The sequence below is a fragment of the Oncorhynchus masou genome, chromosome 8 (genome assembly GCF_036934945.1).
Source record: "Oncorhynchus masou masou isolate Uvic2021 chromosome 8, UVic_Omas_1.1, whole genome shotgun sequence".
Classification (NCBI taxonomy): Eukaryota; Metazoa; Chordata; class Actinopteri; order Salmoniformes; family Salmonidae; genus Oncorhynchus; species Oncorhynchus masou.
The window spans coordinates 2,613,677-2,639,554 of NC_088219.1; the positions used below are offsets into that span (position 1 = coordinate 2,613,677).

At 43.9% G+C, this 25,878-nt stretch overlaps 1 protein-coding gene across 2 annotated transcripts in view; it reads right to left on the reverse strand.

Moving 5' to 3' along the window:
- gbe1a (glucan (1,4-alpha-), branching enzyme 1a) overlaps nt 1-25,878 on the reverse strand; it is a 188,667-nt gene that overhangs the window by 112,341 nt on the left and 50,448 nt on the right. For both annotated transcript variants that reach the window (XM_064971318.1, XM_064971317.1), the window contains exons 6-7: nt 9,579-9,669; nt 7,508-7,717 (exon numbers count right to left, since the gene is read on the reverse strand). In XM_064971318.1, coding sequence (XP_064827390.1) covers nt 7,508-7,717; nt 9,579-9,669 — 301 coding nt within the window. The remainder of the gene's footprint in view (nt 1-7,507; nt 7,718-9,578; nt 9,670-25,878) is intronic.

Below are 25,878 nucleotides of genomic sequence, written 5' to 3' on the forward strand. Positions count from 1 at the left end.
TCATGTGAGAAATATCCACGTAAAACTTTGTGAAATATCGACACGCGTGTCCAAAACCCCCCAAAAAAACAAAAAAAATGGTTTCACATGTGAGAGAGGGTGAGAGAGAGGGTGAGAGAAAGATTAAGAGAGAGGGTGAGAGAGAGGGTGAGAGAGAGGGTCAGAGAGAGGGTCAGAGAGAGGGTCAGAGAGAGGGTCAGAGAGAGGGTGAGAGAGAGGGTCAGAGAGAGGGTCAGAGAAAGATTAAGAGAGAGGGTCAGAGAGAGGGTCAGAGAGAGGGTCAGAGAGAGGGTGAGCGAGTGATTGAGAACAGAAGATATACAGATGGAGAAAGAGAGAACAGGTATAGTGATTGACAGAGCGAGAAAGGCAAACGAGTGTGAACGTGAGAGAGAAGAGCGGAGGACAGTGGAACAGAGAACGTGAGAGAGAGAAGCGCCGAGGACAGAGAGAACGAGAGAGAGAAGAGCGGAGGACAGAGAGAATGAGAGAGCGGAGGACAGAAAACGAGAGAGAGAAGAGCGGAGGACAGAGAATGAGAGAGCGGAGGACAGAGAAAACGAGAGAGAGAAGAGCGGAGGACAGAGAACGAGAGAGAGAAGAGCAGAGGACAGAGAGAACGAGAGAGAGAAGAGCGGAGGACAGAGAGAACACGAGAGAGAAGAGCAGAGGACAGAGAGAACGAGAGAGAGAAGAGCGGAGGACAGAGAGAACGAGAGAGAGAAGAGCAGAGGACAGAGAGAACGAGAGAGAGAAGAGCGGAGGACAGAGAACGAGAGAGAGAAGAGCAGAGGACAGAGAGAACGAGAGAGAGAAGAGCGGAGGACAGAGAGAACGAGAGAGAGAAGAGGACAGAGAGAACGAGAGAGAGAAGAGCGGAGGACAGAGAGAACGAGAGAGAGAAGAGCGGAGGACAGAGAACGAGAGAGAGAAGAGCAGAGGACAGAGAGAACGAGAGAGAGAAGAGCGGGACAGAGAGAAGGTGAGAGAGAAGAGCGGGACAGAGAGAAGGTGAGAGAGAAGAGCGGGACAGAGAGAATGAGAGAGAGAAGAGCGGAGGACAGAGAGAATGAGAGAGAGAAGAGCGGGACAGAGAGAAGGTGAGAGAGAAGAGCGGGACAGAGAGAAGGTGAGAGAGAAGAGCGGGACAGAGAGAAGGTGAGAGAGAAGAGCGGGACAGAGAGAATGAGAGAGAGAGAAGAGCGGAGGACAGAGAGAATGAGAGAGAGAAGAGCGGAGGACAGAGAGAACGAGAGAGAGAAGAGCGGAGGACAGAGAGAACGAGAGAGAGAAGAGCGGAGGACAGAGAGAAGGTGAGAGAGAAGAGCGGGACAGAGAGAAGGTGAGAGAGAAGAGCGGGACAGAGAGAACGAGAGAGAGAAGAGCGGGACAGAGGAACAGAGAACGTGAGAGTAATTGAAAGAGAAAGAGGGCATCTTTCTGCTGTCTGGAGCTTTGTCAACTGTGGAGGACACTTTAAATGAGCCTGGCGCGCACGCACACGCACACACGCACACACACACACACACACAAACAGAGGGAAGGATGAAAGACCTCAAAGAGAAATCAATACATTAGAGCCACAAAGCCTAATAAACCACGCGCACACACACACACACACACACACACACACACACACACACACACACACCCCCGAGTGTATCCACCCATAATTGGTCCTAGACAAACAGCCAAAAGGAAAACAATAACAAAGGCTTCAAACACAGAAAGGAAACGCCAATTAATTCAATCAAAAACGGCTCCAGATAAGTGAATAAATAAATATTAAGCTAAATAGATATATATATATATATATAATATACACACAGAGATAAAACATCAGAATACACGAAGCGTTTGAAACCCAGCGACTGGGGGATTGTTGTGTGGAAACGAATGGTTCAGATCTGTCTGTCTGTCTGTCTGTCTGTCTGTCTGTCTGTCTGTCTGTTGTGTGGTAATGAATGGTTCAGATCTGTCTGTCTGTCTGTCTGTCTGTCTGTCTGTTGTGTGGTAATGAATGGTTCAGATCTGTCTGTCTGTCTGTCTGTCTGTCTGTCTGTCTGTCTGTCTGTCTGTCTGTCTGTCTGTCTGTTGTGTGGTAATGAATGGTTCAGATCTGTCTGTCTGTCTGTCTGTCTGTCTGTTGTGTGGTAATGAATGGTTCAGATCTGTCTGTCTGTCTGTCTGTCTGTCTGTCTGTTGTGTGGTAATGAATGGTTCAGATCTGTCTGTCTGTCTGTCTGTCTGTCTGTCTGTCTGTCTGTCTGTCTGTCTGTCTGTTGTGTGGTAATGAATGGTTCAGATCTGTCTGTCTGTCTGTCTGTCTGTGTCTGTCTGTCTGTCTGTCTGTCTGTCTGTCTGTCTGTCTGTCGTGTGGTAATGAATGGTTCAGATCTGTCTGTCTGTCTGTCTGTCTGTCTGTCTGTCTGTCTGTCGTGTGGTAATGAATGGTTCAGATCTGTCTGTCTGTCTGTCTGTCTGTCTGTCTGTCTGTTGTGTGGTAATGAATGGTTCAGATCTGTCTGTCTGTCTGTCTGTCTGTCTGTCTGTCTGTCTGTCTGTGGGATTGTTGTGTGGTAATGAATGGTTCAGATCTGTCTGTCTGTCTGTCTGTCTGTCTGTCTGTCTGTCTGTCTGTCTGTCTGTCTGTCTGTCTGTCTGTCTGTCTGTGGGATTGTTGTGTGGTAACGAATGGTTGAGAAGATGTGTGTGTGTAAGTGTGTGTCTGGGGGATTGTTGTGTGGTAACGAATGGTTGAGAAGATGTGTGTGTGTAAGTGTGTGTCTGGGGGATTGTTGTACATCTAAATGGTCCAGACACATCGTTTGGAACAAACAGGGATTTACATACTTAACCCTAAAAAAAAACAGCAAGATGGTTGTTGTGTTTTTACACACATTATAAATGGGGGCGAAAATAGTCTCTGTCCAATAGAGACACTTTCATTTCAACCTTTTTCACACATTTAGTCAAATTCGATGTTTCAAAAGGTTTCAAACGTTTTTCCACCGATGGTTTTGATTAATTACATCCAGAGCCACTTGAACAATTATTAATTTCTTTATTCAGTCAAAAGGGTTGTGTTTCTGTGATACTCGAGGCTGAGAAAACAGAAATTAGCGATTTGGGCTCAGGTATGGGAATATAATTGATATGGGCTCCGGTATGGGACTATAATTGATATGGGCTAAGTAATGGGAATATAATTGATATGGGCTAAGTAATGGGAATATAATTGATATGGGCTCAGGTATGGGACTATAATTGATATGGGCTCCGGTATGGGAATATAATTGATATGGGCTCCGGTATGGTAATATAATTGATATGGGCTCAGGTATGGGAATATAATTGATATGGGCTCCGGTATGGGACTATAATTGATATGGGCTCCGGTATGGGAATATAATTGATATGGGCTCAGGTATGGGAATATAATTGATATGGGCTCCGGTCTGGGAATATAATTGCTATGGGCTAAGTAATGGGAATATAATTGATATGGGCTCCGGTATGGGACTATAATTGATATGGGCTCAGGTATGGTAATATAATTGATATGGGCTCCGGTATGGTAATATAATTGATATGGGCTAAGTAATGGGAATATAATTGATATGGGCTACGGTATGGGAATATAATTGATATGGGCTCAGGTATGGGAATATAATTGATATGGGCTAAGTAATGGGAATATAATTGATATGGGCTCCGGTATGGGACTATAATTGATATGGGCTACGGTATGGGAATATAATTGATATGGGCTCCGGTATGGGAATATAATTGATATGGGCTCCGGTATGGGAATATAATTGATATGGGCTCAGGTATGGGAATATAATTGATATGGGCTCAGGTATGGGACTATAATTGATATGGGCTCCAGTATGGGAATATAATTGATATGGGCTCCAGTATGGGACTATAATTGATATGGGCTCCGGTGTATCACACTTTCACCTCTCACTTCAAAACGCTACGGGACTCAGCTCAGTTCCTGTGGCATCGGAAAGATAAGACTCCACCTGGTAGAAGCTAAATATGTATTATTAGGTTTAGTTATAGTGGTCGCAACGTCATAACTAGATTCTTAAATTCTCATAACTGGATTCTTAAATTCTCATAACTGGATTCTTAAATTCTCATAACTAGATTCTTAAATTCTCATAACTAGATTCTTAAATTCTCATAACTAGATTCTTAAATTCTCATAACTAGATTCTTAAATTCTCATAACTAGATTCTTAAATTCTCATAACTAGATTCTTAAATTCTCATAACTAGATTCTTAAAGTCCTAACTTTTCTGATGGATCAAAATGTACCTGTGTTGGTGCCTTCAGGGTTAAATGAATACCAGTCCAACACAGAGACACAGACAGGAGGTCTGTTTATAATGAATACCAGTCCAACACAGACACAGACAGGAGGTCTGTTTATAATGAATACCAGTCCAACACAGAGACACAGACAGGAGGTCTGTTTATAATGAATACCAGTCCAACACAGAGACACAGACAGGAGGTCTGTTTATAATGAATACCAGTCCAACACAGAGACACAGACAGGAGGTCTGTTTATAATGAATACCAGTCCAACACAGAGACAGACTGGAGGTCTGTTTATAATGAATACCAGTCCAACACAGAGACACAGACAGGAGGTCTGTTTATAATGAATACCAGTCCAACACACAGACAGGAGGTCTGTTTATAATGAATACCAGTCCAACACAGAGACACAGACTGGAGGTCTGTTTATAATGAATACCAGTCCAACACAGAGACAGACTGGAGGTCTGTTTATAATGAATACCAGTCCAACACACAGACAGGAGGTCTGTTCATAATGAATACCAGTCCAACACAGAGACACAGACAGGAGGTCTGTTTATAATGAATACCAGTCCAACACAGAGACACAGACTGGAGGTCTGTTTATAATGAATACCAGTCCAACACACAGACTGGAGGTCTGTTTATAATGAATACCAGTCCAACACAGAGACACAGACAGGAGGTCTGTTTATAATGAATACCAGTCCAACACAGAGACAGACTGGAGGTCTGTTTATAATGAATACCAGTCCAACACAGAGACAGGAGGTCTGTTTATAATGAATACCAGTCCAACACAGAGACACAGACTGGAGGTCTGTTTATAATGAATACCAGTCCAACACAGAAACACAGACTGGAGGTCTGTTTATAATGAATACCAGTCCAACACAGACACAGACAGGAGGTCTGTTTATAATGAATACCAGTCCAACACAGAGACACAGACTGGAGGACTGTTTATAATGAATACCAGTCCAACACAGAGACACAGACTGGAGGTCTGTTTATAATGAATACCAGTCCAACACAGAGACACAGACAGGAGGTCTGTTTATAATGAATACCAGTCCAACACACAGACTGGAGGTCTGTTTATAATGAATACCAGTCCAACACAGAGACACAGACAGGAGGTCTGTTTATAATGAATACCAGTCCAACACAGAGACACAGACTGGAGGTCTGTTTATAATGAATACCAGTCCAACACAGAGACACAGACAGGAGGTCTGTTTATAATGAATACCAGTCCAACACAGAGACACAGACTGGAGGTCTGTTTATAATGAATACCAGTCCAAACACACAGACAGGAGGTCTGTTTATAATGAATACCAGTCCAACACAGAGACACAGACTGGAGGTCTGTTTATAATGAATACCAGTCCAACACAGAGACAGACAGGAGGTCTGTTTATAATGAATACCAGTCCAACACAGAGACACAGACTGGAGGTCTGTTTATAATGAATACCAGTCCAACACAGAGACAGGAGGTCTGTTTATAATGAATACCAGTCCAACACACAGACAGGAGGTCTGTTTATAATGAATACCAGTCCAACACAGAGACAGGAGGTCTGTTTATAATGAATACCAGTCCAACACAGAGACACAGACAGGAGGTCTGTTTATAATGAATACCAGTCCAACACAGAGACAGACTGGAGGTCTGTTTATAATGAATACCAGTCCAACACAGAGACAGGAGGTCTGTTTATAATGAATACCAGTCCAACACAGAGACACAGACTGGAGGTCTGTTTATAATGAATACCAGTCCAACACAGAGACAGGAGGTCTGTTTATAATGAATACCAGTCCAACACAGAGACACAGACTGGAGGTCTGTTTATAATGAATACCAGTCCAACACAGAGACAGACTGGAGGTCTGTTTATAATGAATACCAGTCCAACACAGAGACACAGACTGGAGGTCTGTTTATAATGAATACCAGTCCAACACAGACTGGAGGTCTGTTTATAATGAATACCAGTCCAACACAGAGACACAGACTGGAGGTCTGTTTATAATGAATACCAGTCCAACACAGAGACAGGAGGTCTGTTTATAATGAATACCAGTCCAACACAGAGACAGGAGGTCTGTTTATAATGAATACCAGTCCAACACAGAGACAGGAGGTCTGTTTATAATGAATACCAGTCCAAACACAGAGACAGGAGGTCTGTTTATAATGAATACCAGTCCAACACAGAGACAGACTGGAGGTCTGTTTATAATGAATACCAGTCCAACACACAGACAGGATGTCTGTTTATAATGAATACCAGTCCAACACAGACAGGAGGTCTGTTTATAATGAATACCAGTCCAACACAGACAGGAGGTCTGTTTATAATGAATACCAGTCCAACACAGAGACAGACAGGAGGTCTGTTTATAATGAATACCAGTCCAACACAGACAGGAGGTCTGTTTATAATGAATACCAGTCCAACACAGAGACACAGACTGGAGGTCTGTTTATAATGAATACCAGTCCAACACAGAGACACAGACAGGAGGTCTGTTTATAATGAATACCAGTCCAACACAGAGACACAGACTGGAGGTCTGTTTATAATGAATACCAGTCCAAACACACAGACTGGAGGTCTGTTTATAATGAATACCAGTCCAACACAGAGACACAGACAGGAGGTCTGTTTATAATGAATACCAGTCCAACACAGAGACACAGACTGGAGGTCTGTTTATAATGAATACCAGTCCAACACAGAGACACAGACAGGAGGTCTGTTTATAATGAATACCAGTCCAACACAGAGACACAGACAGGAGGTCTGTTTATAATGAATACCAGTCCAACACACAGACAGGAGGTCTGTTCATAATGAATACCAGTCCAACACAGAGACAGACAGGAGGTCTGTTTATAATGAATACCAGTCCAACACAGAGACAGACAGGAGGTCTGTTTATAATGAATACCAGTCCAACACACAGACAGGAGGTCTGTTTATAATGAATACCAGTCCAACACAGAGACACAGACTGGAGGTCTGTTTATAATGAATACCAGTCCAACACAGTCCAGTGACTTTTTGTGTCTGAGTGGACGTGACTCTGGTAGTTGAAGAGGCGTGAGCCCCACTGTGGGTGGTGTCTGAGGGGAGGTGACGAGCGTTTCCTTACCTCTGGTAGTTGAAGAGGCGTGAGCCCCACTGTGGGTGGTGTCCCCGAGGCCCAGAGTGGAAGAAGCATGAGTCTGTCCCGTCAAACTTATTCAGCCCATCAGCTGTGTTACTGGAGGCGTGGCTATGTACCACATCCAATAGGACGGTGATCCCCAAAGAGTGGGCGGTGTCCACCAACCTCTTCAGGTCCTCAGGGGTGCCGAACCGACTGGAGAGAGGCGTGGGGGCGGTGGAGAGAAGGGGGAGAGGAAGAGGGAGGCACGGACGGACGGACGGACAAGGGGTACAGGGGTAAACATTAGTAAAGAACATATTGCTTTGTTGAAAGCATCTTCAGATCATGGAGAGAGAAAGAGAGTTACGTTTTATGAGTCGTGTGTACGAGACACGTATGGTATGAATAGTCCAACGAAATGCTTACTAGCAGGTTTCTTCTCCACAATGATACAACATTTGGAGAAAAAAAACGTACAGTAAAATGGCAGTAGAACAGAATAAACCTTTTAGGAAGGAAAGAGAGACAGAAAACGTACATTTCAAATTCTGCAGGTCTATAGCGTAAAGAACTCAGATGCACAGCCCTGCTTTGACCAATCAAATCTCCTCCCGCAGCACAGGGGACTCTGTGCTGTGTGTGTGGCTCTAAGGCTGTGTGTGTGTTACCTAGAGGTTGTGTGTGTGTGTGTGTGTGTGTTACCTGGAGGTTGTGTGTGTGTTACCTAGAGGTTGTGTGTGTGTGTGTGTGTGTTACCTAGAGGTTGTGTGTGTGTGTGTTACCTGGAGGTTGTGTGTGTGTGTGTGTGTGTGTGTTACCTGGAGGTTGTGTGTGTGTGTGTGTGTTACCTGGAGGTTGTGTGTGTGTGTGTGTGTTACCTGGAGGTTGTGTGTGTGTGTGTGTGTGTGTGTGTGTTACCTGGAGGTTGTGTGTGTGTGTGTGTGTGTGTTACCTGGAGGTTGTGTGTGTGTGTGTGTGTTACCTGGAGGTTGTGTGTGTGTGTGTGTGTTACCTGGAGGTTGTGTGTGTGTGTGTGTTACCTGGAGGTTGTGTGTGTGTGTGTGTGTGTTACCTGGAGGTTGTGTGTGTGTGTGTGTGTGTGTGTTACCTGGAGGTTGTGTGTGTGTGTGTTACCTGGAGGTTGTGTGTGTGTGTGTGTGTGTGTGTTACCTGGAGGTTGTGTGTGTGTGTGTGTGTGTTACCTGGAGGTTTTGTGTGTGTGTGTGTTACCTGGAGGTTGTGTGTGTGTGTGTGTTACCTGGAGGTTGTGTGTGTGTGTGTGTTACCTGGAGGTTGTGTGTGTGTGTGTGTTACCTAGAGGTTGTGTGTGTGTGTGTGTGTGTTACCTGGAGGTTGTGTGTGTGTGTGTTACCTAGAGGTTGTGTGTGTGTGTGTTACCTAGAGGTTGTGTGTGTGTGTGTGTGTGTGTGTGTGTGTGTGTGTGTGTGTGTGTGTGTGTGTGTGTGTGTGTGTGTGTGTGTGTTACCTGGAGGTTGTGTGTGTGTGTGTGTGTTACCTAGAGGTTGTGTGTGTGTGTGTGTGTGTTACCTAGAGGTTGTGTGTGTGTGTGTGTGTGTTACCTAGAGGTTGTGTGTGTGTGTGTGTGTGTGTGTTACCTAGAGGTTGTGTGTGTGTGTGTTACCTAGAGGTTGTGTGTGTGTGTGTGTTACCTAGAGGTTGTGTGTGTGTGTGTGTGTGTGTTACCTGGAGGTTGTGTGTGTGTGTGTGTGTGTGTGTTACCTGGAGGTTGTGTGTGTGTGTGTTACCTGGAGGTTGTGTGTGTGTGTGTGTTACCTGGAGGTTGTGTGTGTGTGTGTGTTACCTGGAGGTTGTGTGTGTGTGTTACCTGGAGTTTGTGTGTGTGTGTGTGTGTGTTACCTGGAGTTTGTGTGTGTGTGTGTGTGTGTTACCTGGAGTTTGTGTGTGTGTGTGTGTGTGTTACCTGGAGGTTGTGTGTGTGTGTGTGTTACCTGGAGGTTGTGTGTGTGTGTGTTACCTGGAGGTTGTGTGTGTGTGTGTTACCTGGAGGTTGTGTGTGTGTGTGTTACCTGGAGGTTGTGTGTGTGTGTGTTACCTGGAGGCAGCAAAGAAGTTGGTGACCTGGTATCCAAAGCTGCCGTAGTACGCATGCTCCATGATGGCCATCAACTGGACACAGTTATAACCTGACAGAGACATAACCAGTTATAACCTGACAGATATTATAACCAGTTATAAACTGACAGACATTATAACCAGTTATAAACTGACAGACATTATAACCAGTTATAACCTGACAGATATTATAACCAGTTATAACCTGACAAAGACATAACTAGTTATAACCTGACATAAAGACATAACTAGTTATAACCTGACAAAGACATAACTAGTTATAACCTGACAAAGACATAACTAGTTATAACCTGACAAAGACATAACTAGTTATAACCTGACATAAAGACATAACTAGTTATAACCTGACATAAAGACATAACTAGTTATAACCTGACATAAAGACATAACTAGTTATAACCTGACAAAGACATAACTAGTTATAACCTGACATAGACATAACTAGTTATAACCTGACATAAAGACATAACTAGTTATAACCTGACAAAGACATAACTAGTTATAACCTGACAAAGACATAACTAGTTATAACCTGACATAAAGACATAACTAGTTATAACCTGACATAAAGACATAACTAGTTATAACCTGACAGACATTATAACCAGTTATAACCTGACAAAGACGTTATAACCGGTCATAATTCAGATGTAAATTGAATGGAGGTGGTGTGGGGTATTCACAGAGTGTTTCCAAATGAAATACCTCCCTACTCTACGCTGTAAGGAGTTGAACAGCACAGCAGCTGTGGGATTTAGACAGGGCTGAGATAAGAGGCTAAACAGAGATGGGGTTTCCAAGTGTTGCAGCATGGCCATCCTTACCCCTGCAGCGCTCACGCAGATAGGAGAGAGAGGGGAGGCTGAAGAAGAAAGGAGGAGAGAGAGAGAAAGCATCCCTTTCTGACATTTATTCGTCCAAGGGTGGACTCCCTACCAAGTTCCTGGGGGCTTAGCTGTGCTCCAACGCCGTGTGTGTGAGCAGGCTCTGTATGGGGTCGTCTAAGACCCTGCTGTGAGCTCCTCTAACAGGTCAACACTACCAGAGCTTAGCTTACATCAGACAGAGAGAGAGAGAGAGAGAGACAAATAGACAGAGAGACAGAGAGAGAGAGACAGAGATAGAGAGACAGAGATAGAGAGACAGAGACACAGAGATAGAGACAGAGAGACAGAGAGACAGAGAGACAGAGAGACAGAGAGACAGAGAGACAGAGAGACAGAGAGACAGAGAGACAGAGATAGAGAGACAGAGATAGAGAGACAGAGATAGAGAGACAGAGATAGAGAGACAGAGATAGAGAGACAGAGATAGAGAGACGGAGAGACAGAGAGAGTCAGACACAGACAGAGAGACAGAGACAGAGAGACAGAGAGACAGAGAGACAGAGAGACAGAGAGACAGAGAGACAGAGAGAGTCAGACACAGACAGAGATAGAGACAGACAGTGTGTTTTTAAATGGCATAAAATGGCACACGGCCTTTTCAGAAATTAAACAACAAAACATGTCACTCTTAAATAAAAATACAAATTAAAATTGTTAAAAAGTATTATTTCATCAACAAGAAATAATTTCCCTCCAGAAAACCGCTCCTTCAGAGACCGATTTCCCTTCAAACAATGGGAGGTCTCTAACAGCAGAGAAAAACTAAACATCCGCTATTATGGTCCCTTTTACTGATCTTAAAAACACATCTTACATCATTACCATATTCCCTGTCTATCTCGTGTTTCCTACTCAGAAATATGGACATCTTAGCTCATCCCCAAAAATACAATTTAACAAGTTGCCATTTTCCTTTCTGTTGCTTACTGTATTGAAACACCAAAATAAAAACAGTGTAATTGAAAATCTCCCCTACAGCTGTAAACAAGACTCTAGTATTTCAAAAATAGTTTTTATCCCTAAAACAGTGACAAATAGTTTCTCTTATATTACAAAAAGAACACCCATCTCCAACATCAAACAACGCAACTTCATGTGTTTACAGATCCTACATTACTCTATGTATATGTAATCTATACCATCCACTGCATCTTACCTATGTCGTTCTGTACCATCGCTCATCCATATATCTACATGTACATATACTGATTAATTCCTTTACACTTGTGTGTGTATAAGGTAGTCATTGTGGAATTGTTAGATTACTCGTTGGTTATTACTGCACTGTCAGAACGAGAAGCACAAGCATTTCGCTACACTCGCATTACCATCTGCTAACCATGTGTATGTGACCAATAACATCTGCTAACCATGTGTATGTGACCAATAACATCTGCTAACCATGTGACCAATAACATCTGCTAACCATGTGACCAATAACATCTGCTAACCATGTGACCATTAACATCTGCTAACCATGTGACCATTAGCATCTGCTAACCATGTGACCATTAACATCTGCTAACCATGTGACCATTAACATCTGCTAACCATGTGACCATTAACATCTGCTAACCATGTGACCATTAACATCTGCTAACCATGTGACCAATAACATCTGCTAACCATGTGTATCTGACCATTAACATCTGCTAACCATGTGACCATTAACATCTGCTAACCATGTGACCATTAACATCTGCTAACCATGTGACCATTAACATCTGCTAACCATGTGACCATTAACATCTGCTAACCGTGTGACCATTAACATCTGCTAACCGTGTGACCAATAACATCTGCTAACCGTGTGACCAATAACATCTGCTAACCATGTGACCAATAACATCTGCTAACCATGTGACCAATAACATCTGCTAACCATGTGACCAATAACATCTGCTAACCATGTGACCAATAACATCTGCTAACCATGTGACCAATAACATCTGCTAACCATGTGACCTATAACATCTGCTAACCATGCGTATGTGACCAATAACATCTGCTGACCATGTATATGTGACCAATATCATCTGCTAACCATGTGACCAATATCATCTGCTAACCATGTGACCAATATCATCTGCTAACCATGTGACCAATAACATCTGCTAACCATGTGACCAATAACATCTGCTAACCATGTGACCAATAACATCTGCTAACCACGTGTATGTGAGCAATAACATCTGCTAACCATGTGACCAATAACATCTGCTAACCATGTGACCAATATCATCTGCTAACCATGTGACCAATATCATCTGCTAACCATGTGACCAATAACATCTGCTAACCATGTGTATGTGACCAATATCATCTGCTAACCATGTGACCAATAACATCTGCTAACCATGTGTATGTGACAAATAACATCTGCTAACCATGTGTATCTGACCTTTAACATCTGCTAACCATGTGACCAAATGGATTTGATTCTGAATTAATGACATATACAAAAGCATGAACCGCAATGATGCCATGCATCATGTCATCAACACCCTCCATTACATATCACCAGTCCCCTTCAACACCCCCCATTACATATCACCAGTCCCCTTCAACACCCCCCATTACATATCACCAGTCCCCTTAAACACCCCCCATTACATATCACCAGACCCCTTCAACACCCCCCATTACATATCACCAGTCCCCTTTAGTAACAGTGGCTTTACAGAGTTCTCCATGCTGGCTTTACCTTGTCATCAACACCCCCCATTACATATCACCAGTCCCCTGTACAGTGTTCTCCATGCTGGCTTTACCTTGTCATCAACACCCCCCATTACATATCACCAGTCCCCTGTACAGTGTTCTCCATGCTGGTTTTACCTTGTCATCAACACCCCCAATTACATATCACCAGTCCCCTGTACAGTGTTCTCCATGCTGGTTTTACCTTGTCATCAACACCCCCCATTACATATCACCAGTCCCCTGTACAGTGTTCTCCATGCTGGTTTTACCTTGTCATCAACATCCCCCATTACATATCACCAGTCCCCTTCAACACCCCCCATTACATATCACCAGTCCCCTGTACAGTGTTCTCCATGCTGGTTTTACCTTGTCATCAACACCCCCCATTACATATCACCAGTCCCCTGTACAGTGTTCTCCATGCTGGTTTTACCTTGTCATCAACACCCCCCATTACATATCACCAGTCCCCTGTACAGTGCTCTCCATGCTGGCTTTACCTTGTCATCAACACCCTCCATTACATATCACCAGTCCCCATCAACACCCCCCATTACATATCACCAGTCCCCTGTACAGTGCTCTCCATGCTGGCTTTACCTTGTCATCAACACCCCCCATTACATATCACCAGTCCCCTTTAGTAACGGTGGCTTGTACAGTGTTCTCCATGCTGGCTTTACCTTGTCATCAACACCCCCCATTACATATCACCAGTCCCCTGTACAGTGTTCTCCATGCTGGCTTTACCTTGTCATCAACACCCCCATTACATATCACCAGTCCCCTGTACAGTGTTCTCCATGCTGGCTTTACCTTGTCATCAACACCCCCATTACATATCACCAGTCCCCTGTACAGTGTTCTCCATGCTGGTTTTACCTTGTCATCAACACCCCCATTACATATCACCAGTCCCCTTCAACACCCCCATTACATATCACCAGTCCCCATCAACACCCCCATTACATATCACCAGTCCCCTGAACAGTGTTCTCCATGCTGGCTTTACCTTGTCATCAACACCCCCCATTACATATCACCAGTCCCCTGTACAGTGTTCTCCATGCTGGTTTTACCTTGTCATCAACACCCCCCATTACATATCACCAGTCCCCTTCAACACCCCCCATTACATATCACCAGTCCCCTGTACAGTGTTCTCCATGCTGGTTTCACCTTGTCATCAACACCCCCCATTACATATCACCAGTCCCCTGTACAGTGTTCTCCATGCTGGTTTTACCTTGTCATCAACACCCCCCATTACATATCACCAGTCCCCTTCAACACCCCCATTACATATCACCAGTCCCCTGTACAGTGTTCTCCATGCTGGCTTTACCTTGTCATCAACACCCCCCATTACATATCACCAGTCCCCTGTACAGTGCTCTCCATGCTGGTTTCACCTTGTCATCAACACCCCCCATTACATATCACCAGTCCCCTGTACAGTGTTCTCCATGCTGGTTTTACCTTGTCATCAACACCCTCCATTACACATCACCAGTCCCCATCAACACCCCCATTACATATCACCAGACCCCTTCAACACCCCCCATTACATATCACCAGTCCCCATCAACACCCCCCATTACATATCACCAGTCCCCTGTACAGTGTTCTCCATGCTGGTTTCACCTTGTCATCAACACCCCCATTACATATCACCAGTCCCCTGTACAGTGTTCTCCATGCTGGTTTTACCTTGTCATCAACACCCCCATTACATATCACCAGTCCCCTGTACAGTGCTCTCCATGCTGGCTTTACCTTGTCATCAACACCCCCATTACATATCACCAGTCCCCTGTACAGTGTTCTCCATGCTGGTTTTACCTTGTCATCAACACCCCCCATTACATATCACCAGTCCCCTGTACAGTGTTCTCCATGCTGGTTTTACCTTGTCATCAACACCCCCCATTACATATCACCAGTCCCCTGTACAGTGTTCTCCATGCTGGCTTTACCTTGTCATCAACACCCCCCATTACATATCACCAGTCCCCTGTACAGTGTTCTCCATGCTGGCTTTACCTTGTCATCAACACCCCCCATTACATATCACCAGTCCCCTGTACAGTGTTCTCCATGCTGGCTTTACCTTGTCATCAACACCCCCCATTACATATCACCAGTCCCCTTCAACACCCCCCATTACATATCACCAGTCCCCTGTACAGTGTTCTCCATGCTAGTTTTACCTTGTCATCAACACCCTCCATTACATATCACCAGTCCCCTTTAGTAACGGTGGCTTATACAGTGTTTTCCATGCTGGCTTTACCTTGTCATCAACACCCCCCATTACATATCACCAGTCCCCTTTAGTAACGGTGGCTTGTACAGTGTTCTCCATGCTGGCTTTACCTTGTCATCAAGGCCCAGGGTTACCCTCCAAGGAGTGTCTTTTCAATGTATCTTTATTTAACACCTTACCACCTTGACACACTCCCTATATAACTCCTTGCCATTCACCTCATCCAAACCCTCCCAAACCCTCCCAAACCCTCCCAAACCCAGTACTAAAGCCTTTCTGTCTGACTCTGGGATATTGGGTGGAATCCCTAGTCTGGGAAATGGGGCGTCTTCACCTGGTGTCTTTTTGTAGTAACTCTTGAGCATAATCCACTCTTCTCCTGACAGAGCCTTCCTGCAACTTTCCAGCAGTTGTCCGACAATCCTTTCCAACATCACCCCCAAAATGTTCAGCCACCCGTCCTCTAAGACACTACACTAAGAAGGCCTCTGTGAAAGAGGTTCTCCGTCCCTAGAAATCCTGCTGTAATACCAGACCTGCCCTCCCTCTCCACACCTCATTTTCTGGTCCATAAAGGAACCTTAAAGTGAAACCGGAAAGCAGCAGCCCTACTAAGCCAGATGTACCTTTCCCCCCCCTTCTTCCACTTTGTGGAAGCCAATGATATTTATCCCCAAATAAATCTAGAATAATTGCCTGTATCTCTGCCAGAAGGCCAGATGGTGGATCTTAACATGACAACCGATGCCACAGTGCAGAGGCAACCACATTACAATTAATCCCCACCCATTGTCCTCTCATCCCCTAGGTACACTCCCAAGATACCTCAAACCTCCCTTACACCATTCTAACCCCTCTGGCAAAGCCATGATCCCTCCAAGCCATTTCCCGATCTGTAAAAGCACCATTTTCTTTTTTTTTACCTTTGAGAGGATATTCCCTTAAACCGATCAATCACGAGACTCAAAATATCCACGTCTGCTTGATTTTCACTAACTACATCATCAGCGTACGCTGAGAGACGAATAGGAGGAGTATCCTCTGAAAAGGTACACCCCTTCAATGAAACATCTAATGCTATTTAGTAGTGGCTCTATAGCGATGGCATATAACATTCCTGACAACGAACACCCCTGTCTAGTTCCTCTACACACTTTAAAAGGAGCACTCAAGCCACCGTTAACTTTCAATACACTTTCAACATAATAATAATAATATATCCCATTTAGCAGACGCTTTTGTCCAAAGCGACTTACAAGTCGGCTGGGGCCACTACTTTTACATATGGGTGGCCCCAGCGGGAATCGAACCCACGACGCTTGGCGTTGCAAGCGCCATGCTCTACCGACTGAGCCACACAGGACCCAACCAGATCATGGCAATAAACACAGAGATGAAACCAAAAGCCTCCCCAAGTGGTCCCATAAGTATCGATGGTCACATGCCTTTTCCTGATCAACTTGACCAGCATTCAACCCAATAGCCATAAAGACATACAAAAAAAATCCAGAATCAGGCCGGGAACACAGTAGGACTAGTCCGTTATGATGTGAAATGTTATCCCCTCTCTGCCTGCAGGGAACACAGTAGGACTGGTCCGTTATGATTTGCCCCATCACATCCCTCAGCCTGTTGGACAACGCCTTGGACGGGATCTTATAAATCAGTGCACATTAAGGCCCCCGTCCTCCAGTTCTTCACCTCCATCCCTTTTTTGGCAGTAAGGTGAGGACAGCCCTTCTGCAGCTTAGCGGTAGTAACCCTCGGGTCAAACTATCCTTAACTACTGCTAGCCAATCCTCTCCCAACATTGCCCAAAATGACTTTTTAAAAAGTCAACAGGAAGCCCATCAATGCCCGGCGCCCTTCCATTCTCCATGCCTTTCAATGCAGTGTGTAGCTCCTGCAAAGACAACAGTTGATCGAGTTCAACCTGAGCTCCTGCAGCCACCTGTGGGAGCTCATCAAGGAACTGCTGTGTCACTGTTCTGTCCTCTTTATAATTCCACTGGTAGAACTCAGTATAGAACTCTACTGTTCTCTTTATAATTCCACTTGTAGAACTCAGTATAGAACTCTACTGTCCTCTTTATAATTCCACTGGTAGAACTCAGTATAGAACTCTACTGTTCTCTTTATAATTCCACTGGTAGAACTCAGTATAGAACTCTACTACCCTCTTTCTAATTCCACTGGTAGAACTCAGTATAGAACTCTGTTCTCTTTATAATTCCACTGGTAGAACTCAGTATAGAACTCTACTACCCTCTTTCTAATTCCACTGGTAGAACTCAGTATAGAACTCTACTGTTCTCTTTATAATTCCACTGGTAGAACTCAGTATAGAACTCTACTGTCCTCTTTATAATTCCACTGGTAGAACTCAGTATAGAACTCTACTGTCCTCTTTATAATTCCACTGGTAGAACTCAGTATAGAACTCTACTGTCATCTTTATAATTCCACTTGTAGAACTCAGTATAGAACTCTACTGTTCTCTTTATAATTCCACTGGTAGAACTCAGTATAGAACTCTACTGTCCTCTTTATAATTCCACTTGTAGAACTCAGTATAGAACTCTACTACCCTCTTTCTAATTCCACTGGTAGAACTCAGTATAGAACTCTGTTCTCTTTATAATTCCACTGGTAGAACTCAGTATAGAACTCTACTACCCTCTTTCTAATTCCACTGGTAGAACTCAGTATAGAACTCTACTACCCTCTTTCTAATTCCACTGGTAGAACTCAGTATAGAACTCTACTACCCTCTTTCTAATTCCACTGGTAGAACTCAGTATAGAACTCTACTACCCTCTTCTAATTCCACTTGTAGAACTCAGTATAGAACTCTACTACCCTCTTTCTAATTCCACTGGTAGAACTCAGTATAGAACTCTGTTCTCTTTATAATTCCACTGGTAGAACTCAGTATAGAACTCTACTACCCTCTTTATAATTCCACTGGTAGAACTCAGTATAGAACTCTACTGTCCTCTTTATAATTCCACTGGTAGAACTCAGTATAGAACTCTACTCTCCTCTTTATAATTCCACTGGTAGAACTCAGTATAGAACTCTACTGTCCTCTTTATAATTCCACTGGTAGAACTCAGTATAGAACTCTACTGTTCTCTTTCTAATTCCACTGGTAGAACTCAGTATAGAACTCTACTACCCTCTTTCTAATTCCACTGGTAGAACTCAGTATAGAACTCTACTACCCTCTTTCTAATTCCACTGGTAGAACTCAGTATAGAACTCTACTGTCCTCTTTATAATTCCACTGGTAGAACTCAGTATAGAACTCTACTGTCCTCTTTATAATTCCACTGGTAGAACTCAGTATAGAACTCTACTACCCTCTTTCTAATTCCACTGGTAGAACTCAGTATAGAACTCTACTACCCTCTTTCTAATTCCACTGGTAGAACTCAGTATAGAACTCTACTGTTCTCTTTATAATTCCACTGGTAGAACTCAGTATAGAACTCTACTGTCCTCTTTATAATTCCACTGGTAGAACTCAGTATAGAACTCTACTGTCCTCTTTATAATTCCACTGGTAGAACTCAGTATAGAACTCTACTGTCCTCTTTATAATTCCACTGGTAGAACTCAGTATAGAACTCTACTGTCCTCTTTATAATTCCACTGGTAGAACTCAGTATAGAACTCTACTGTCCTCTTTATAATTCCACTGGTAGAACTCAGTATAGAACTCTACTGTTCTCTTTATAATTCCACTGGTAGAACTCAGTATAGAACTCTACTACCCTCTTTCTAATTCCACTGGTAGAACTCAGTATAGAACTCTACTGTTCTCTTTATAATTCCACTGGTAGAACTCAGTATAGAACTCTACTGTCCTCTTTATAATTCCACTGGTAGAACTCAGTATAGAACTCTACTGTCCTCTTTCTAATTCCACTTGGGCTCCTGTCCAACAGCGGACTTGAGGAAATTAATAATAATAATTCTTATTTGTCCATTATTTTTCTCTAAACCAAAGAAACATGGGGATGAGGCATCCGTTTCAGAGATTCCCTGAAACCTACTTCTCACCAATAACCCCTGTGTTCTGATACCCAGCAGGTCTACCAATGTCCCCTGTGTTCTGATACCCAGCAGGTCTACCAATGTCCCCTGTGTTCTGATACCCAGCAGGTCTACCAATGTCCCCTGTGTTCTGATACCCAGCAGGTCTACCAATGTCCCCTGTGTTCTGATACCCAGCAGGTCTACCAATGTCCCCTGTGTTCTGATACCCAGCAGGTCTACCAATGTCCCTGTGCTCTGATACCCAACAGGTCTACCAATGTCCCCTGTGTTCTGATACCCAGCAGGTCTACCAATGTCCCCTGTGCTCTGATACCCAGCAGGTCTACCAATGTCCCCTGTGCTCTGATACCCAGCAGGTCTACCAATGTCCCTGTGCTCTGATACCCAGCAGGTCTACCAATGTCCCTGTGCTCTGATACCCAGCAGGTCTACCAATGTCCCTGTGCTCTGATACCCAGCAGGTCTACCAATGTCCCCTGTGCCCTGATACCCAACAGGTCTACCAATGTCCCCTGTGCTCTGATACCCAGCAGGTCGTCCAATGTCCCTGTGCTCTGATACCCAGCAGGTCGTCCAATGAGATGCTATTTTTCCTCTTGAGTGCCTGAATATGGCCTCAACTATCGTCAGGAGTTCCACTATTTCAGGCTCAAGGGCGTTAAATGATCTGCTGATATCTCTGGTGACATTCATCGCGTATTGAATACAGAATTGTTGAATCTGGATGTTCCCAATATCCCACCACTGTTGAAGAGATACAATTACTGTCCTCTTCAGACCTCCACCTCTGTTACTCAACAATGATCAGAACACTGACTGCCTTCAGCTCATCTGCAATGTAGAGACGTGTGTCTGTTGAGGTGGACATGATGTACTTAATTATTCCTTGCCCAGGAACATTCAACCACCTATCAGAGATGATTGCAATAGTCTGCTTTCTCTATGATTGGCTTGACCTTCACTTGAACTCTGCATCCAGCAAATGATTAGATAAAGCATGTCTGGTTGGAGGGTGTCTGCTGGACGAAGAACATTCAGAAACCTCTTCCAATACACATTGTCTGTGAGCATCAGAGGTGACCCAGTTGTACACACAGCTTGAGCAAGACATTCATCAGCATCTCTGACTACGTTCCTCCACTGAGTCAAAAAATTTCTGATTCCAGGAGGACCATGAGCTGTTGCTATCGATAAGGTGTATGATTCATCCTTTTCACCTCGAATAGAAGTAGAGGGACATTTGTCAGAGGTTGCTTGTTGTGAGAGCTGAGGGAACTTTATGCACTTGGCCAGATGATTCTGCATCTCTGTTGCATTCTTCACATATGATCTGGCACATTATTAGCAAATATACACAGGTTTTCCTTCTACATTAGCTGCAGTGAAATGTCTCCACACATCAGATAGTGCCCGTGGCATTTTCCTTTAAAGATTTGAAAACAACAAATACAATTCCATGTACAGATAAATAATTAAACAGTTAGATTAAACAACTCCTTTGTAAGATAAATATTTTAAATAAAACATGGCTCAACCATACTAAAACACAACATGGTATTTTAAATAAAACATGTATGGAAACAGGTGAATCAACACTCCTCGGCAGGCTCAAACAAACTAAAACACAACATGGTAATAAAAACAAACGAGCAGAAATTGTTAACAAGTTAGAAATTATTTAAACACACTTTGCTGTAGGCTACTATTTACTAGTTAACAAAAAAATAATTTATTTCATAAAATATATTCACCCAACCCAGTACTGTAATCAAAACTTACCAGAAAGCATGTAGTCCTTGGCTCAGACAGTGTAGTAGCATCTCATTAGTGTGCAAGATCTTGAGAATGTGATTGGATGGGCAGAACGCACTGTGCATGTGATGGGCAGAACGCACTGTGCATGTGATGGGCAGAACGCACTGTGCATGTGATGGGCAGAACGCACTGTGCATGTGATGGGCAGAACGCACTGTGCATGTGATGGGCAGAACGCACTGTGCATGGTATGGGCAGAACGCACTGTGCATGGTATGGGCAGAACGCACTGTGCATGGTATGGGCAGAACGCACTGTGCATGTGATGGGCAGAACGCACTGTGCATGGTATGGGCAGAACGCACTGTGCATGTGATGGGCAGAACGCACTGTGCATGTGATGGGCAGAACGCACTGTGCATGTGATGGGCAGAACGCACTGTGCATGTGATGGGCAGAACGCACTGTGCATGGTATGGGCAGAACGCACTGTGCATGGTATGGGCAGAACGCACTGTGCATGGTATGGGCAGAACGCACTGTGCATGGTATGGGCAGAACGCACTGTGCATGGTATGGGCAGAACGCACTGTGCATGGTATGGGCAGAACGCACTGTGCATGGTATGGGCAGAACGCACTGTGCATGGTATGGGCAGAACGCACTGTGCATGTGATGGGCAGAACGCACTGTGCATGTGATGGGCAGAACGCACTGTGCATGTGATGGGCAGAACGCACTGTGCATGTGATGGGCAGAACGCACTGTGCATGTGATGGGCAGAACGCACTGTGCATGTGATGGGCAGAACGCACTGTGCATGTGATGGGCAGAACGCACTGTGCATGTGATGGGCAGAACGCACTGTGCATGTGATGGGCAGAACGCACTGTGCATGTGATGGGCAGAACGCACTGTGCATGTGATGGGCAGAACGCACTGTGCATGTGATGGGCAGAATGCACTGTGCATGTGATGGGCAGAATGCACTGTGCATGGTATGGGCAGAATGCACTGTGCATGTGATGGGCAGAACGCACTGTGCATGTGATGGGCAGAACGCACTGTGCATGTGATGGGCAGAATGCACTGTGCATGTGATGGGCAGAACGCACTGTGCATGTGATGGGCAGAACGCACTGTGCATGTGATGGGCAGAATGCACTGTGCATGTGATGGGCAGAACGCACTGTGCATGTGATGGGCAGAATGCACTGTGCATGTGATGGGCAGAATGCACTGTGCATGTGATGGGCAGAACGCACTGTGCATGTGATGGGCAGAATGCACTGTGCATGTGATGGGCAGAACGCACTGTGCATGTGATGGGCAGAATGCACTGTGCATGTGCTATAAACTTTGTTTTTTTTAAATGAAAGCAAAATTCCCCAAATTCCAGGGCTTAACGTCCTGAAATTTACCATGGGGAAGTTTTTCCGACCCTTTGCAACCCTAATCATACCCAATGATAGCGCCCACTGCTAAGCTACACCCTGCCACAGAACACCCTGCCGCCGGAATCTTCACCCCATGCCGCCGACTTGAGCTTTTCAAACTCCAAACCTCCACGTGCGACATTACAGCCAGCCCCCCCTGCTGGATACGGCCTAGAGAAAAACAACCTCAACTATCCCACCACCCCTACACGTGCTTAGTGATAGTGAGACAAATATAACCTTAAAACAACCTCAACTATCCCACCACCCCTACACGTGCTTAGTGATAGTGAGACAAATATAACCTTAAAACAACTCAACACACACACACATACACATATATATATACATATATATATATATATATATATATATATATATATATATATATATATATATATATATATATATATATATATATATATTATTATTATTATTTTTTACACACCAAAACAAAGTGAAAAGAATTCCAGTCGCTCCCACAATCACTCCTGCTTCACGACTCACTCCCAGCATGCACTCTGACAAGACAGAGAGTAAACCCCCCCCAGAAAACTAAAATAATGATTTTCCAGAGAAGATCCAAATCTCAGGGAATTAAACCAAAGTTCTCAATCAAGTTCTCAATGGGATATATATGGTACAAAATATATAGAGTACTGTACACACTACAATTACTGAGATTTAAATATATAGAGTACTGTACACACTACAATTACTGAGGTTTAAATATAGAGTACTGCACATACTACAATTACTGAGGTTTAAATATATAGAGTACTGCACATACTACAATTACTGAGGTTTAAATATATAGAGTACTGCACATACTACAATTACTGAGGTTGAAATATATAGAGTACTGTACACACTACAATTACTGAGGTTTAAATATATAGAGTACTGTACACACTACAATTACTGAGGTTTAAATATATAGAGTACTGTACACACTACAATTACTGATGTTAAAATATATAGAATACTGCACACACTACAATTACTGAGGTTAAAATATATAGAGTACTGCACACACTACAATTACTGAGGTTTAAATATATAGAGTACTGTACACACTACAATTACTGAGGTTTAAATATATAGAGTACTGCACACACTACAAATACTGAGGTTTAAATATATAGAGTACTGCACACACTACAATTACTGAGGTTTAAATATATAGAGTACTGCACACACTACAATTACTGAGGTTTAAATATATAGAGTACTGCACACACTACAATTACTGAGGTTTAAATATATAGAGTACTGCACACACTACAATTACTGAGGTTTAAATATATAGAGTACTGCACACACTACAAATACTGAGGTTTAAATATATAGAGTACTGTACACACTACAATTACTGAGGTTTAAATATATAGAGTACTGTACACACTACAAATACTGAGGTTTAAATATATAGAGTACTGTACACACTACAATTACTGAGGTTTAAATATATAGAGTACTGCACACACTACAATTACTGAGGTTTAAATATATAGAGTACTGTACACACTACAATTACTGAGGTTTAAATATATAGAGTACTATACACACTACAATTACTGAGGTTTAAATATATAGAGTACTGCACACACTACAATTACTGAGGTTTAAAGATATAGAGTACTGCACACTACAATTACTGAGGTTTAAATATATAGAGTACTGTACACACTACAATTACTGAGGTTTAAATATATAGAGTACTGTACACACTACAATTACTGATGTTTAAATATATAGAGTACTGTACACACTACAATTACTGAGGTTTAAATATATAGAGTACTGCACACACTACAATTACTGAGGTTTAAATATATAGAGTACTGTACACACTACAATTACTGGAGGTTAAAAATAAGCTCAACTGGACACCTTAATGAGGCAGTGAATGAGCTGAGAGAGAAAGCACGCAGGGCATTCTACGCCATTAAAAAGCACTTTATGGCAGCGAGGTGTGGGGTCCACTTTATGGCAGCGGGGTGTGGGGTCCACTTTATGGCAGCGGGGTGTGGGGTCCACTTTATGGCAGCGAGGTGTGGGGTCCACTTTATGGCAGCGAGGTGTGGGGTCCACTTTATGGCAGCGAGGTGTGGGGTCCACTTTATGGCAGCGAGGTGTGGGGTCCACTTTATGGCAGCGAGGTGTGGGGTCCACTTTATGGCAGCGAGGTGTGGGGTCCACTTTATGGCAGCGAGGTGTGGGGTCCACTTTATGGCAGCGTGGTGTGGGGTCCACTTTATGGCAGCGAGGTGTGGGGTCCACTTTATGGCAGCGAGGTGTGGGGTCCACTTTATGGCAGCGAGGTGTGGGGTCCACTTTATGGCAGCGTGGTGTGGGGTCCACTTTATGGCAGCGAGGTGTGGGGTCCACTTTATGGCAGCGAGGTGTGGGGTCCACTTTATGGCAGCGAGGTGTGGGGTCCACTTTATGGCAACGAGGTGTGGGGTTCACTTTATGGCAGCGAGGTGTGGGGTCCACTTTATGGCAGCGAGAAACAAGATTTCACCCAATGGGACAAACACCCCATTGAAACCCTGCATGCAGAGTTCTGTAAGATTCTCCTACATGTCCAGAGGAAAACTACAAACAATGCATGCAGGGCAGAATTAGGCCAATATCCACTAATAATAAAAACAACAAAAAGAGCAATTCAGTTTTGGAAACATCTAAAATACAGTGACCCCTTCTCATATCATTACCAAGCCCTGCAATGCCAAGAGCTGAGCAAAGAAAAGAGTCCCCTCATCCAGCTGGTCCTGAGTTCACTAACCTGTTCTACTAACACACTGAAGCCTCAGTCCCCTCATCCAGCTGGTCCTGGGGCTGAGTTCACTAACCTGTTCTACTAACACACTGAAGCCTCAGTCCCCTCATCCAGCTGGTCCTGAGTTCACTAACCTGTTCTGCTAACACACTGAAGCCTCAGTCCCCTCATCCAGCTGGTCCGACACCTACCCCACAGGGCTCTAATGAGAGAGACCGACACCCACCCCACAGGGCTCTAATGAGAGAGACCGACACCCATCCCACAGGGCTCTAATGAGAGAGACCGACACCCACCCCACAGGGCTCTAATGAGAGAGACCCACACCCACCCCACAGGGCTCTAATGAGAGACCGACACCC